Source organism: Opisthocomus hoazin, chromosome 5 (assembly GCF_030867145.1).
Source record: "Opisthocomus hoazin isolate bOpiHoa1 chromosome 5, bOpiHoa1.hap1, whole genome shotgun sequence".
NCBI lineage: Eukaryota > Metazoa > Chordata > Aves > Opisthocomiformes > Opisthocomidae > Opisthocomus > Opisthocomus hoazin.
In genome coordinates this window covers 56,417,692-56,434,125 of record NC_134418.1, presented here as the reverse complement: position 1 = coordinate 56,434,125, position 16,434 = coordinate 56,417,692, and the positions used below count along the sequence as shown (strand labels likewise).

Genomic DNA, 16,434 nt, shown 5'->3' with positions numbered 1-16,434 from the left:
CATGGATGTCAGCAACACCAAGGTATTTGCTCTGGAGATGATCACACAGTTTCCATGTCAATGCCTCCCGTGCCAAAGATCTCCCTAAGAGACTCTAGCTTACAATGAAAATTTTGTTTAAGCTGAACAGTAGCTCTGCTGGATGGGAAATGTTGGGTACTTACTTTTACAGTTTCTGTTAACACTGTATATAGGTGCCTCATAATCTTTAATGTCCACAAGACATCACTGAAGTACAGAAATACTACTGTCCACCTAACACAGCTGGAAAACTGAGCCAGATATAGCATGTACGCTTCCTATCACAGTAAATAGTGTCACAGCTGATGGGGGACAGAAAGGAGCCCAGGTCTTGGGCGAGGACCAGTCTCTCAGGATTGCAGCTTGTGAGTTTCATAACATAACATATGACTCCACTGACGGCTCATTGTAAGCACAATAGTATAATTGTGCAGTGCAAGCTGTGCAATGTGCTATTAAAACTTGTTTGATAGGTAATTATAAACTAAGACCAATTGTAAGAGAACTTCTTAGCTTCATCAAACTGTCTAAAAGCAGAATCTATCATGAAGTTTATTTATACAAATTTTGCAGGCTTTATTTCAGAGATGGACCGTTCTGAATTACTTTCAGCTAAAGTTCAGTTTGCATTAAGACCCCAGGGCTTTTGGTTCTCTTTCAAGAGAGATGCCCCCTTTTTGCTCAGGTCTGAAGATTTCTGGAAAGCAAGCGATCAAATAGACAATTAGGGAAAATTCACAGCCGTACAGTAGAACGTAAGCTTTCAGACAGTACTGGCAATTGTCTTTGGAAAAAAAACTTTCCATGCTACTTTTTTCCCCTCAAAAACTGTGACCTTCGTAAGAAACATCTCAACAACAACAATAAAACCTCAAGTTTTCTGGATGCTTGAAGTGCAAACAAATATAAGGCTTATCTTGTATGTTTGTTAGCCATCCCTCCACCCAGAACTTTCCACAAGTTAAGAGAAGAAAAAGAAGAAAGAAAAAAAGTTAGGTAAAGGAAGTTAATTTAAAAAAAAAAGCCTTCAAGTGAGCGACTTACATAGTTGTCTCTTGCAGACCAGCCGGGATAAAGCTGCATGTGTAGCTGCCTTTCTTTACGAGCTAGTTCATAATATTTCGCTTGTTCTTCACGGGAGAGAGCATGCCACTGCAAACAAAATAAACAGAGTATTAGACTAGGAAATAGCTCATACCTAGGCAAAGGATGACATGAGCAAGTGTTTTTGTGACTTTGATTCAGTCATTCCCCACTGCAAAAATGAAATTCATTAGCAATTACAAGCACTTGTGTTTATTAACCAACTTTCAGGCATTTGCTAGCTCCGCAACTGCCAAGTGCCTTGAGCAAGACAAAAATCATTTATGGAAACAGGGCTCACCAAATAATCTGCTCACAGAACCAACGCTCTCCCAACACTACTTTAAAGAAAAAAAAAAAGGCATCCAAAAAAGGACAATAAAAAACCACCCTTTAGCTCCTGACAAAACAGAAAGGTTTTGTGCTGCTTTTAAAGGGCAGTGAGTTCCCCACCACAGAAGGGTTTGCTGTCTTGGGTTTAAGCAGCAGCTACACGCGGGTTTTCAACGCCAACGCAGAGGGCTTTCTGGGCCCCAGCAGGCTCCTGGTCCGAGATCAACCTCTAAGTATTAAGCCTCAAGGTACCTGCTTTCTGATTTCTTCCTGTTGTAAGAGAAGAAAAGAAAATTGCAACTGCAAAAAGTTTCTAAGATACAGAAATCGCAGAACTGGACTCTTCCGAATTACATGAGTTGACCTCTGTAGCCAAGTAAGGATAAACTTCCTGCTTTTATGTACTTTTCAAGAAAACAAACAAAAAACCCTCACAACCTGCAACAGTTGAAAAGACATCAGGTACATCAGTATCTAATAATTTTGTTCTTCTTGAAACACTTAACATAGACCTGAACCAAAAAGAGTAAAGGCCTTTTATTTAGCATCAGGTTCCACTGCAGCGTTAAGACGTGCCTTCTTGTTTGACTTTGACAACATGCATGGGAGGGTGGGGGGAGAAGATATGAAGAAAAAAAAAAGGACAGACATGTAATCATCAAGACACTCATGCAAGAATAACGTATAGAACTATTTGTATGATTTAATATGTCGTTTCGTTACACATCAGAAGATGTGAATTAAAGGGCTTGTCTGTCTTGACTTGGCAAGTTTGATGTGTTACTGAGAGCACAGCAGTTCAGCCTGTTTGCAGTTCTCAAACTCCACACGCGCATTCCAAAACGGGAAGGTAGCGGACATTATGCCGTGGCATCAGAGAGCCCAGCAGCATGCACAGCATTAGCTCTCGAGAACAGAGGTGGTTCCTGTTCCAGGGTAGCATGGGGTATAGCAAATAGTGACCAGGATCACTGAATACAAAACATGTGATAATCATTAATCTCCACGCAATTATACTGGGTAACTCCTGTGTTGGTTGTGCCACAGTAAAAGTAGAATTTGAGGTACTTTCACGGCAAACAGTAACTTGAAAGGAGTCGTCCAAGCTATGGAAAAAATAGGCAATGGAGCACTGAGGTTTGATTCATTACCAAAATGGAGATAAATAAGCCACTGCCTTCATTCAGGCCAAGAAAACAAGGCTGACACACTAAGCAACTAAGATCAATTACCGAAGCAGTGAGAATGAAAACATGATCCTAGAGACCTGCATGAAAGAATGGAAAAGGCAAACACCAAGATGTCCTTTGAGAGGAGGTAACAAGAACATCAGAGAGCAGGCAGAAGGCTACAGGAGCCAGGACAAGGACCGATAGACTTCTGCTCTGTTTGGGGCCAGGGGTGGGGGGAAGTCTGCAGACTGTAACAATGAAGTAGCAGTTAAGGTCATGTACTGACTTTCCACTTAAAAAGCACAGGGTTTTCAGAGAGTTGCAGTGCCTCCCAGTACTGCGTTAGAAAGTGGTGAAGAAGAGGGGTTCACTGAACAAGGGGACCTGAGTAATCCCTACTCAAACTCAGAATGACACAGAAGTAGTCCCTCTTCTCATTTCCAGGACAGTCAAGGGCAAACCGGGCATTTACCTCTGCTGCTTTCCCTTGGAAGAACAACACTGACAGTGACCATGAAGTTTGTAACTGTGGGTTGGCCTGTGTATTTTTGTTTTGGAGCATGGAATGAACAAAACATGCCTACAGATGCCACAGAAGCAAAGGGCTCTCAGCAAGGCTCTGGGACGTATACCGGGATCATGAGTACTCAGCTTTAGAAACTCAAAACTTGACTGGACAAGCCCCTGAGCAACCTGATGCAACTAGGCCCGCTCTGAGCAGGTGTTGGACTAAACGACCTCCACAGGTGCCTACCAGCCTACACGACTTTACAGTTGGACCACGTTATGTTCACTTTTGAGTTCCACCTCCACTGGCGTCCAGTGCTCATGTTTGAATGATCCCCTCCTGCTTTGATGAACGCCAGCCTAAGGGAGGACCCAGAAGGTGATCTGAATGCTCCTGCCATGTGTGAATGAGGATGTTTCATGCCTGAGGTGCTGACACCATGACATGAGTGGAACAGACACCAATTTGATGATGTTGCTAATGCTGAAAAAAGAAAATCAAGATACTGCTTTTTAGTTGCGTGTTTTAGCTTCTATGGCTGATTTGATAGTTGCACATTAGTTAGCACCTCAAGCAGAAAGTGAGCCATCACACCCAACCAAAGGGAAACTCACACACAAATTAGCAGCACACGTGAGTACACACACACCCTCCTGTACATACCCTTCTGCCAAGAATCTGGTTGATAGCTGCGCTTTCTTTCAGAGTACACTCCGCTACAACGTTCGCTCTCATTTCTTTCATGTACAACATGAAAGCATTCAGAGGTTTCTTAATATGAGGTCTTTTTGGCTCTTGTTCTTTTCTCTGTTCGTGCTGAGGCTTCCTAAAACGTGGTGGGGGAAAGGGAAAGGAGGGGAAAAAAAGCATCCATTTACCTTAAGCCTAAAAAAAACCCAATGGAAAATTACCAACCTGTGGTTACAGTAGCATTTAAGTAGTAACAATGAGAATTTCAGTGGTCATGTCCCATCCACTTTCATATCTTTTCAGTGAACTGACCTACTTTAATATTCAGGGACTATATCAAACTCACATTCTCTAGAAAATAACATTTGATCTGTGAATCCACTCCAAATTCACCACTTGTCTCAATTCTGAATGGCTATACATAGCAGCCTAGAACACCACTGCTACAGGCAGGGGGATAACTCCTCATACGCTGCTTTCTTAGGCCTTCTGCCTTCAAGTACTAAGCAGAAGGGTTGCTTTTTACCAGTAGATTTTGAAGTTAAGACCTTTTCCAGCAGCAGTTCTTGAGTTCACACTCAAGCAACATGCACAGGTAGACAGGTCCATGATTATGTCTGAATCAAGATGACTGTTGCCAACAGCTAAAAATTGCTGGACTGGAATGAGAAATGGCTTCATGTCTCATTGCTCTTCCTAAACAGTGGCCCACGTCTCCTGTTTTAGTTATAGAAGAAGAGTAAAAACTCAAAGAGGACATGGAAGGCAATTTTTTTGTTGTTTTTAAACCTCCCTGACTCTTCTTCAGATAGAGCTAGTTCTCAAACATTTTTAGATTAAGGGCTAGTGCAGAAAGGCAGACTCACACATGCATTAGCTCACTGTCATTGTGCGGATGTTCTTGTTTTACTTGAGGTGTTACAATAGCTGGGTGAGGGATTCCAGTTGTGTGAGGGCCTGGAGGACCAGGAATCATGTGATGTGAAAACCTAAAAGAGAAAACAAAGGAAGGTCTGTAACTCTAGCAAAGACAGGCACCAAACACACATGACAGCAGCAGGACGCCCCAAGAATGCAAATGCTACAGAGCTTGCAATGGAAGACAATTCTTTAAGAGTGCATAAAAAATATTTGGCTAAGATTTGTGCATTGTAGCTCACGTATTCCAGAAAAACAAAGAAAGAAACAAACAAAATATCAGTCAACATTTTGGTTGTAAAGAAGTTTTTTTATTACCTTTCAGGCAAACAGGTTTAGCAATGCACACAAACACTTAATGATTGTAATGTTGCACTGACTAGCAATAAAAATACACATTTCTTAACCAAAATCTGCATTTTCACACCAAGATATAAACGTTCTTAAAATATCCACCACCAGCCAATGCAAAGGAAGGAACTGCCATGCAGAAACAAAATAAAAGAAGAAGAATCTCTTCAAGAAGTCCCTGACAGCTAAGGAATCTCTTACTTTTCAAGGTACTAGCTAAAAGATTTTAACATCACTTCACCTAAATTCACTATCCTTCACTCCAATGCTCAAAATAAAAACAAACTAAAAAGAAAAAAAAATCCTGCATCCTGGAAGAGGGGTTGGGGAGAGAAAGACTTTTGTCCTAAGTACACCTTGCTTTCATTTGTATGAGAAGGAAAACGAAAAGAAAACCAAAGTCCCACTAACTCAGTCATCCCACCCTACTAGCCCAGGTCATCCTCAAGGATAGCTGAGACAGTTCTTGAAGGTGCTGAGCCTTGCAAGCTCAGGCACAGCAGAAAACCTTCATGCTTTATTTTGAACTGGTGGAAAGTACCATCAACATCACAAGCAAGCTCATGCTCCAAAGGTTTGCTGAGTGAGTGCTGGTTAAGGAATCACATCCAGCCTCTTCTTTCTCCACTCCCTAGTCACCTTGCCCTTTTCCTTCGTGCCATCAAAATAATGCGAAACACAAAGCCCTGTAACCAAATCAGATCATTTACTATGGAGAAAGAACGGGTTTTCTTCCCAACCGCCCCAACAGGCACATGCTTCTCACTGCCCTGTGAAGAAGTGAAGGGACAGTGATAATCCAAAGGAGCCCATACAAATAGAGGCAAGAGGACCCACCACTTTTCAGCTGCCCTGACTTAAGCCCCTGTGCAATAGGATGTCTCTTCTACAGGTCACACAAAAAAACCCCAAGAATGGTATATTGCAACCTTGTGTACACCAAGCACAGGATGCAGAAGCTGTCTTTAGAGAGCAAAAGCAGAGGACAGGAGGCCTGGAGTGTGCCATGGCCAAATCTCAGTTAGCATTGCTTGCTTGCACTTAGACATAAAGACACAGTGCCTGATTCACACACCAGTACAAACACACTGTGCTGGCATCCCTTGCCATTAGTGGCTTTGGGCTATGAAATACCTACTTGCGAGCAAGTTTCCACATGGAGTGATACCTACATGATTCAAGACTAATTACCAACAACTTTGAAATTAGAACTAGAGAACCCAGACTAGAGTGACAATCCACCTGGTTGCATACTTGCATGAGCAAAACCCAAGCATGCGCACTGTATGTTGCATCTTGAAATGAACTAACGACACATTTCAGACAAAGCAACTCAATTAATTGTTGACAATCCACTGGTGCTCCTAATTGCAATACTTCAGAGACTGCCAAGAAAATGCTGAACGAGACCAGTGTGGGATCCAGGCAAACTGCATGTACACAAATATGTTAAATAAAAATGTACGCACAAAGTTTTAGCTGACTGAAAAAGCAAGCAAAGGCAGACCAAGATGCAAGCAGAAGAGCAACTTGCCCTCTAATGCCAGCAGTTACTCCCCAGTCAGTCATTCACCTCCTACACCTACCTGGACATGGAAGGGCCGACTGAGAGTGAGGATGGATAGGGCTGCCTGAATCCACTCGAGATGGGATATACAGGCTGACCTTGCCTGAGGTCACAGAAGAAAGGAACCCATCAATCATACGGTACAGTATTCAGTAGTTACTCAAGAGTTACAAGCACCTGATGGGAACTCAGTACTTGTTAAGAAAAATAGTAATAGGTAACACTTTTAAGAGTTCTGCTGCATTCAAAGCTAATGAATACTTGAACACTTTGGACCTTCTCTCTTTCTATTGAAAGATTCCCAGAACGGCTTTACACTGGGGAAGAAAGCAAAACAACCAGCCTTCCTCCCCCAAAGCACATGTGCACGCACACACACATGCATGCACACTCTCTATCCCTCTTTCACCTAGTTTTAACAGCCCTGGAATCAGATTTTTTTAACTAGCTCTTAGGAAAGAGGCTTTGTATTCCAAACAGTTCTATTGTAGATCAGTACAAGAACACTGGACTGAATTGTCAAGCCAGAAAACCTTTTGAACAGTTTTATTAGATCCCTGAAAACAGGACTCTCTCCATTTGCACCTTCTACAGTGAAGCAGAATTGGTCAGCTTTTCTAAAAAAGTAGAAGTTTATTTGATTAAAAACCCCCACAATCACCTAAAACCCCACAGCAGCACAAGTCCATCTTAACTGTGCAAAACTTTTCAATTCAGTAAAAGAAGCTTGTGTGAAATTCTTACCTCCTTTATACTCCCACATATACAGAGTATTTTGTCACCAACCTGTCATTTGGACTCTTTAGTTTTTATTATCATCACTACAGTTTGGATACTTTCAGTTCGCAACAGTTCAGGTTGTGACTACTATTAGCACCCTGAAGTAGCACGCCATAGGAATGCAAGGAAAACCCAGTTCAGCCCAAATGCCTGAACCAGCCCAGAAAGACCACCACACACAGCAACCCTGTTCAAAAAGTTATTTTTCAACTGGCAGATCAGCTTTCAGAGGGGGGAAAATGGGGCTACTGGCCTTTGTAAGGTTCAGGAGGCAGGTTTCCCACTTGGAGTACATTACTGGAAATGAGCAGTGCTCAAAGGGAAGGGAAAAATAAAAAAGGTGGAGGAAGCCTCAGCGGCACTACCGCATGGGAGGCAGCTGGAAGCCATATGGCGTAAGGGATGGCTGGGTATGTCCTGCTGTCGGCCAGCGCCGCTGAACACATCCCTGAGCCCTGTAAGATCGGATCTTGTCTCTTCTTTCTCTTTCCCTCTTCCCTCTCCCCAGCCTCTGCATTGAGAAACCACTCAAAAGAAACGATTCACCACATCTGGAAAACGAATGCCAGGAACGGCATGGTGGTGGTGGAGGTGGGGCGTCAGCTGAGCAGCAACAAACAGGGGAGAAGTGAAAAAAAAAAATAGAGTCAGATACTTCCACATTTTAGTTTGGTATCTAATTTGTGCCAAAAAGGCACATGACACTTCCTGAAAGATTTGCCAGCAATACAGCATTTCACCATCTTCTGCTCTACTTTCTATGCCTGTTGTCATCTGGATTATGTTTCCCTCCCATAAACACATTAAAAACACCCCAAAATAACTGGCTCATTGCACGGGCGCAGATTAGACAAGATACAGATTCTAAAGCACTGAAATTGCTGCTGAGTTTGCTTATCCCCTGCTCCAACAGATCTGAGGGCAAGCACATATCTACCCCCAGCAGACACAAAGCAACCTGCCAAATCGATTACTCTGAAAATACCACGGGTTTCCTCCCAAAGGAAGATGGCACCCTGAATGGCAGAGAAAGATCCTGAGAGGGCTAGCATTAGCAAGAACAGCAAAATCTCCCAACGACAGAGGCTTCTGTCCACACAGAAAAAGCAGCAGACTACTAAAGTTTGTTCACCATTTTGATGCCGTTTCAAGACTTCCCCACATACACACACTTCAAAGTTCCTTCTTACCTTCTCTCCCCTCAGTAACTGCAATTTTGTTTATTAAAAATTTACATTTAATTCCTTGAGAACTGTTTTCTGCTATCTTTCCAAATGCCAAGAGCCACAAATCTGAGCCATAAGAAATATATAGACTTCAAAGTGAAATCTACACACTTCAATTTCTGTACATGTTCAAAAACCAGATTCAATTCATTTCAAAGATCAAAATTTTTTGATCTTTTCAACTAAAATAATGTAGTAATTTCTTACTCCAATGACATTCTTATTTTGTAAATGCTGCGACTGATTCAACAACAGCGAATGGTGTGAACGTGCACCTTTGTCTGAAAAGAAGCTAAAAGATCTTACCAGCCAAGAGGTGGTGTTATCTGTCCAACCCCCCCTGGAGACAAGGGATAGAAGGTAGGGAGATCAGGAGCTGGAGGATGCCTGGACATGCCTGTTAAAGAGCACAGAAGAATGAATGACTTTCCCCTCAAAATACTACACGTGAGCTACAGTTCATAGCTAACATGGCCAACTCCACGATGGAATTAGTGCTCTGGATAAGACATAACCACCTTCTGGGTCAGTGTTAAAAGCAAAAGGCTACCCATGCCACCTTTAAAATAATAAATAACTTGCACACGATACTGCAGTTCAAAGGGAAATACTTGAAAAAACAAAGTGAAAGGAGTGAATAAATTTACGGGTGAGAGCCTGCACAAGTTTAGATCTCCTGTAAAGCTCGTCAGGCAATACCGTCTTCTCAATGGTTTCACCAAACCCTATTGGATCCTGAGGACCTCTTCTGACACAGCATGAAACAAGAGGAAAACAAAGCATTGCCAAAGAGGCAGCGCAGTGGAGCTATTAGATTAGGTAAATTGCTACTTGTACGTTTTTGCGGGTTCCCTTATGGATTCACAGATTTTGGAAACTTGCTACCACAGAGGATCAGTGGTTAATTAAGAATCATTTTCAGGCCTGTAATGGTCACACTTGATATGATTCATTTGGCTTCCAATTGTCACTCCAGCTCCAGCTAAGCTCTTCATCAAGTTGACTCCTGTGGGCTCCAAGGTCAATCTGTTTTGCATTGGTAGTATTTCACGGAAAAATAAGAGTCCCATCAGAAATGATCCATCAGCTCACATTCCCCAGAACACAGAGTCCTACAACTGCAAGAATCACCTCAAGATTAAAGCTAATCCTCATCCCAAAAGGGTCTGCGATCTCCATTCTTCACCTAAACCTCATGCCCCCAGGAGACATGGAATTATGGTTGCAGAGGCCACAAAGACATTGGTTTATTCAAATATGTTTGGGGAAGAGGGGGCTGAAGCAGAAGAATTGTTAAGTCTACTTCATATGTTAAATCAGCTGCTTTAAAAGGGCGTTAAATATTTATGTAGTGACACTCCAAAGGTCCAAGACTGAGTGTGTGCTACCTTGGGACTTGGTTTATAGATTGATGCTACTGATTTATTTCCCCCTCCTTGTTTGTATTTAAACCTTTTGAATTTAATTACAAGATTTGAAGAATATCTTTCGGGATTGTGCACAGGAAGGTATGGAAAACAATACGGATGGTGTTACTGTCTCAAACAAGCTAAATTCTCAGACTTGAGACTACAACCTGAGGATCGTATTTTTAGCCAGTTGTCTTTTCAAATGTGTAAAACTGCTGGTGGGTGACAGGAAAGAAAACACTTTATATATTCCAGGGTTTTTATGTGAGACGGAATGTTCCTTTAGAGAAGTTAAAAAAAAAAAGGGGGGGGGGGGGAGCAGTGAAAAACAAGCCCAGCCTCTCATCTCTCCCATCTCTGGTGACAGTTGATGTCCCTGGGAGTGACAACACAACGTTGTCGCTGCCAGACCAAGTTCTGCACAAGGAGCTGGGCTGCTCCTTCCCCAGAATCTTCATTTCTGACCCATGGAAATGACAGTGCTCTTTCTGCACTAACGTACAGTGGTTATTGCTAGTCCAAAACTTGTGGCCTCTTATGGGGGGCTGTCAGCTACCCAGCGGGAACTTACGCAGCTACCACATGGCCAGTGCTCTCCAAAGCAAGTTCTTGCTCATGGGAGGGTTAAGGAAAAAATGAAATAAAATAACAGGGAAGAAAGAAGTGACTGGCTTTAGAAAGGCAGTGACTGCGTGTCCATCCCAAAGTGCCTGGGGTGCAAGAGGCAGCGCTGCGGGCAAGTTGCTGTGGACCCCCTTGTCGGGGGATATTGGCAAGAGGAGGGCACCCTGGCATCAGGGCTGGGGGTGCCAGGGCAGTGCCTCGCTCCAGAGCCATGGTGGGAGGCCAGGACAGAAACAATGGTCAGAGGCGTTTGGCAGAGGACTTGAGGGAAAAAAAAAATCCTCTCTCTCCAGCAATTGCATGGGCCACTTCAGTGGGGCTGCTCCCAGATGCCAGTGGCGCCGAAATGGGGAGCGTGGAGGGACCACACACATCAAGGAGACCACCACAGCCAAAACCAGAAGTCTCCAGCCCGCGTTCTCCATCCCCATCTTTGCCAGACGCCGAGCAAAGGGATCAAGAGCCTGTTTGGGAACACCAGAGGGGCAGGAGCTCTGTGCCAGAGACGCCCCTGGCTGCCCCCCGGCAGAGCCCCGCTCTGGGCCTGTGCTCAGGGACATGAGCGGTGGGAAGCACTGGGGCTGGACAGGAAAGCGAGCGAGAAAAGGCAGCGGGGAAGACAGGCATCAGAAAACAACAAACCAGATGTTGCTCAGTTTGGGTCTGCAGGAGAGGACTGCAAAAACAAACGGGGGGGAAAGGCAAAGAACCGGGGTGCAGGAGGGCACAGCCATCGTGCAGTGGGGTGTGCCCCAGCCACCTCGGCCAGCTTGGGCACGTGGTGGAAATCCCGTTCTCTAATGCACTGCACCCCTGGGATTTCAAGGAACAAGAGTGAATATCCTTCTCCTGGGCACTGATGCAAAGGAGGAAGACAAATGAGGACAGGAGGTCTCCACTTGCCTCTTCCAACTCTGAAAAAGATACTATACGTGGATTTACAGGCCAAGCTTCCCAGGTAGAGTGCTTGTTGTACTCCCCCTCCCTAAAAAAAAATACACCAAGCAACTAACCAACAAACAGCAAAAAACACACAGAGCCGCAAGGCCATGGTATTTTCTGGACGTAGCCCATGTTATTATCTGTGTAACAAGGCCAAAATAAAAACTAGGCACTGAGGGGAAAGTCAGAACTAAAAAAAGTCTCTCTCCCTGAACAACGGTGCCTAGGCACCAGACAAATGAGACAGCCGCGCAGGCGCATGTGTGCCCAGGAAAAGCAGAGCTTCACCATCTTGTCAAGCAGGCGCCACGCCACGCGGTGGGACACGCGAGTGCAGACACAGGCAGGGAGAGGCTTCATGCCAGACGTCCCGGCTACAGCGAACGCCTTTGTAAACCCTCTGCTCCCCCTCCTCGCCACCAGCTCTCCCGCTCAAGCTTCTCCTCCTCGGGTGCCCACCCACAGGCTCAGACCCGTGCCTGCCGGGGTCCGTCCTCATCTTGCACCCCGCAACAACCACCACGCTTTCCCCCAGCTCCTGCACCCCAGTGCAAGCAAGCACAGCCCCCCTGGAAAAGCCTGGGTTCACCAGGCGGGAGCTCTTGGGGCAGGCTGGGCTCTGGGCTGGGTGCCTCAGAGGCTGTCAGCGCTTCCCGGGGCCCGCAGACTGACCTGGAGCGGGGCTGGTCTCATGCTCCCACAGCGGGATCTGGGGGGGCTTTTCTTGTTTGTTACAAAGAGTCCTCAGGGTGCAGAGAAAACTCACACCCCCCCGTCGACTCGGTTGTCTAAAACACTATCCGCAAAAGGCGGCGGGCACGAGAAGGTAAAAAACTGTCAGGTTTGCAAAGTCTTCACTTGCGCAGGCTCAAAACTGTATTTTATGGGCTGTGCTTCAGTTATGCCAACTGACGTATGGAAGAATTTGGACAGCCAGAACACAAAGACACAAAACACAATTTTGAGTAAAAAAGGAGAAAGACGCAGTTTCAGTAACACCACTACTGAAGTACTCTTCCCCTGCTTTCGGGAAGGCGAGGGATGATTGCCGTGTCCCCATCTGCACACTGCAAGCCTCGGGCACCACAGGGGGTGCTGAGGGCTGGCTGCTGCTTATTGAGATTTTAAAAGATTTTGACGAGTAAAGCAAGCCTGAATTATCACATTAGAAAGAACACGAAGACTTGAACAGCCGAGTTAAGTATCAGCATCATGGCAGAATTACTGCCTCTGAAAGCGGGCGCGCATGCCTGGAACCCTCCCTCTAAAATATTAAGAATAAAGCCGTATCAGCAGCGTGGGGGGCACCAGGACTGCTCTGCATCCCTGCCAGGATGGGACTAGCTCACCTTGTTTGGAGTTGACGTCGGAGGGGATGTGAGAAGGGTGAGACCCTGGGGAAAAGTGCTCATCGCTGTAGGTGATAAGAGGGGTGAGGGGGTGAACCGCATGAGAAGGCTGTACCACTGGCACCTTGTTTGACTGCAAGAGAAGGAAAAAAAAAATTAAATAGTGTTAGTGAGGTGGAGCTTCTGCATTAAAGACACTTCCAAAATGCAATTATTATACATTTATATCACTGAAGGGGGGGGGGGGGGGGGAGAACAAATGGACAGACATGACATTGGTGGATGGCAACCAGGTTTGCTGCCAGAAGCGGCACCGTTGAACCGCTGGTGCCCGAGGACGGACGCAGGCATTGAGGAAATACAGGGAGATGTGTGGGGCTGGGAGCAGGAGGAAAGGTGCGTGGGAGACATGGAGACGGCGCCGGGGAAGCGCCGGCCGGAGAGCCCCGGGGCAGGAGCCGCAGCACCACGCTGGGCAGGCAGGCACCGCACACTCAGGGCTGTGACCGAGCAGCAGCAGCGCTGAAGAAACCCTTCAGTTACGGGTTCAGCATTGGAAAAAAAAAAAAAAGGCTTAAAGTGCAGGTTTGCTATATCTCCAGCCTTCAGAGCAACACAGGCTTCATGGACTCCACTCCTCCTCCCCACCGCTTTCCTGCATGACTGCGGCACAGCGCAGCAGGGACAATCTCACAAACTCCAGCTAGAATCTCCTGCTCTGGGTGGCACGTAACTGAAAAGCCACCCTTCAAAGCCTAATTTTGCATGTACGCGGTTGGCAGTGGCGTCTCAGAGGGTGGGTTAGGGAAGAGACCCACTGACCGCCCAGGGACGGCGGAGTGGCCTCTCGCCACATCACGCCGAGGAGAAACCGGAGGTGCTACGAATGCTTGAGGGGGTCCTGAAATGGGTGCCATAAGGCCGAGACGCACGTTTCCCATCGGCCCTTCCCACAGAGGCGCAGGGGAGGGGGCATGCGGCGTGATGGGGGGATGCCGCCCAAAATCACGCTCGGGGATCAAGGCTGCAAGACCATGGGACTCGTCCGTCCAAACGAAACGCTGCCGTATTAACGCTGCTTGACACGGAAGTTGGGTCTTCCCGTGGTGGGGTGAGACGTAGCGACGATGCCAGCATGTAACAGGCACTCCTTGTTTGTACCCCACCACCCTACCCTGCCCCTTAGCAAACATAATTACAGCACAAACAGGTTTCTAAAAATTTTTAAAAAGGGAGGAAAATACAAAAAGCTTTCCTTCAGACAGAAACGCTGATAAAGCTCAGTAAGGACAGCCTATCAAATATAAGGAATTAAGAAAAAAAAAAATCATTAATGAGCCCAACGAAATTAATTTTTTTGAGTTCACTACTGAAATCCCAGCACAAACAGATGTTAGGACAATACGCCAAGTACTTCTGGAAGCAGAAAGGTTATTAAATGGACAACTCAATTTATTGCTAAGGCCGGCAGGAGTAGAGGAAAGGGAGCAAACGGGAACCAGTGCAGCATTTTCTGCTTGCCTTGTTTCCAGAGCACCACCTTAAGGAACTTGCATTAGCAGGCAGTATCTTCTTAATGTCTGACCTATCCCTCCAGTCATATAGCTCAGAATCTGGTGCCATGAATTTTTGCTAAATTATGCTATCCTTGCTCTCCTCTTAATTTTACGGTTTTCAACACAGATTTGCTTTCCTGTGGGAAAGAGATAAGAACCTGAGGATTTTAATTTAAGCTTCGGCCTTGTCTTATATTTGGCAAGATGGAGAGAGAAAGCAGCACTAGTAGGTGTTTTAAAGCCAACAAGCATTAAGTCCATTTTTGTGACCAAATAATAAAAGCAGTATGAATTCTCAATAATATATATGAGTTGTAAAGGGGATAGCTCAAACTGCTATTCATCTTGCCTCTCTGTATAAATTCAACAAAAAACGGATGCCAACAAATTTCGGATGATTTACAAATCAGGCCTCAGTCTTCGGCTATGAGACTTGAGGGCCAGCCCACTATTCAGCAATTACTTTTTGAACAATAAACTGTATATTATGAACCAAGATCAAGCAATAGATGTATTTAGGTCACACACATGCAGCTGCTAATCAGCATTAATTTCTCAAAATTTAGTAATTAACATTTCATATTATACTGGATGTAATTGTCATGCATGCCCCTGGTATCAGGGTTGCTTGCTTTCAGAAATCACCCATTTGTACTCTGAGCAAGCCAATCCCCATACCCTCTCACTCTCGAGCATCCTGCAGATTTTATTTTATTTTCTAATTCTTGGCACCTTATCCCCTAAGCCCACGGCAGCGGCTTTCAACGGGCGAAGGAGCCGTGAGAAGTCAGGAGCAAAGCAAACCGCTTGTCAGTGAGCTTAAAATTAGCATATAAACAGGCCGTATTTCCATTAAGAGCATTTGGGGGTCTGCAGAGCCAGAAACTGGGGGAAAAAAATAGTAACAATAAACAATAACAAAAAAGCTCTCCTGCCTGCCTGCCCCACACCACTTTGGGAGGACCAGGGATCTCCAGCAGCTCAATCCTGCTGGGCATCCAGGCGTGCCACCAGACGGGGGCTTGGCAGGCAGAGGCTGAGCCTCCCAGTTCCCTGTGGTCCCACCAAGACGGCCATAGTGATCGACAAGGGGAGAAAACATGTGAAATAAAACCAGAATGAGAAAGGCCTGACGATGTATTTTCCAAAAGCCCTATGCTAGATCGGTTCTGCTACGGCGCCTGCCCAGATAGGTTATCTGGGCCCTCCTCCCAGACAAGGTTCGGGGCAGCAGACCAAGCCAGCAACCACCATGGCTCTCCCCGACACACTGGTGACATATACATCTAATACAGGCACGATTTGCGGAGGACCTTTTCTCCTCAATACAACCTTAAAAGTTTTCTGCAAAACCTGATCAGTCCACACACCTCTGATGAGACACTTCCGTAACTACCCATTGTCCTACATGAGATTCTTCAATATTTCAGTACAGAAATTATACGTCATCCACTCACCAAAATGTAGCATTTTGGCGCAACTTGGTACCTAAGCAGCTTCTAGAAACACAATAGAGCAGATGAGAATGATATTCTGATTTCCAGGACAATCTGAAGAAGTCAGACATTCATTGAAGCGGTTCCTAACACAGCTGCAACGTGGCATACGTGGTGTACTTCCACACCACACCAGTTTCATCACCTTCATTAATCTCTTGGCCTAAGCTTCTTCGCACACCCTGGAAAGTAAAGGAAATTGAACGTACAGCCTAGCTCAAGATCCGCAGTTTGGAAAACAATAAATAAATAGCTAAAAATGAGGACCCATGGCTTACAAATGTGTAAGGCTTCAAAGCACCTTGTCACATGGGTGTCATAACCCATTACGAACATTAAAGGTTGATGGTGAAGGGATCACCCATGCCTGTTGGCTTGGGGACCCCCAGCTCAGAGGGATGCTTGCTCC

The 16,434-nt window shown here is 45.4% G+C and overlaps 2 protein-coding genes across 6 annotated transcripts in view; one reads left to right on the top strand and one right to left on the bottom strand.

Annotated features, from left to right (window-relative positions):
* The window catches only part of RPL34 (ribosomal protein L34), a 290,366-nt gene that overhangs the window by 58,746 nt on the left and 215,186 nt on the right, over positions 1-16,434 (top strand). The gene's annotated exons all lie outside the window — the stretch shown is intronic.
* The window catches only part of LEF1 (lymphoid enhancer binding factor 1), a 69,260-nt gene that overhangs the window by 15,877 nt on the left and 36,949 nt on the right, over positions 1-16,434 (bottom strand). For 3 of the 5 annotated variants that reach the window (XM_075420110.1, XM_075420109.1, XM_075420111.1), the window contains 6 exons: positions 12,974-13,106; positions 8,956-9,046; positions 6,663-6,746; positions 4,674-4,796; positions 3,781-3,943; positions 1,066-1,173 (listed from right to left, as the gene is read on the bottom strand). In XM_075420110.1, the coding sequence (XP_075276225.1) occupies positions 1,066-1,173; positions 3,781-3,943; positions 4,674-4,796; positions 6,663-6,746; positions 8,956-9,046; positions 12,974-13,106 (702 nt within the window). The remainder of the gene's footprint in view (positions 1-1,065; positions 1,174-3,780; positions 3,944-4,673; positions 4,797-6,662; positions 6,747-8,955; positions 9,047-12,973; positions 13,107-16,434) is intronic. The other 2 variants (XM_075420112.1, XM_075420113.1) reach the window with 1 other exon arrangement.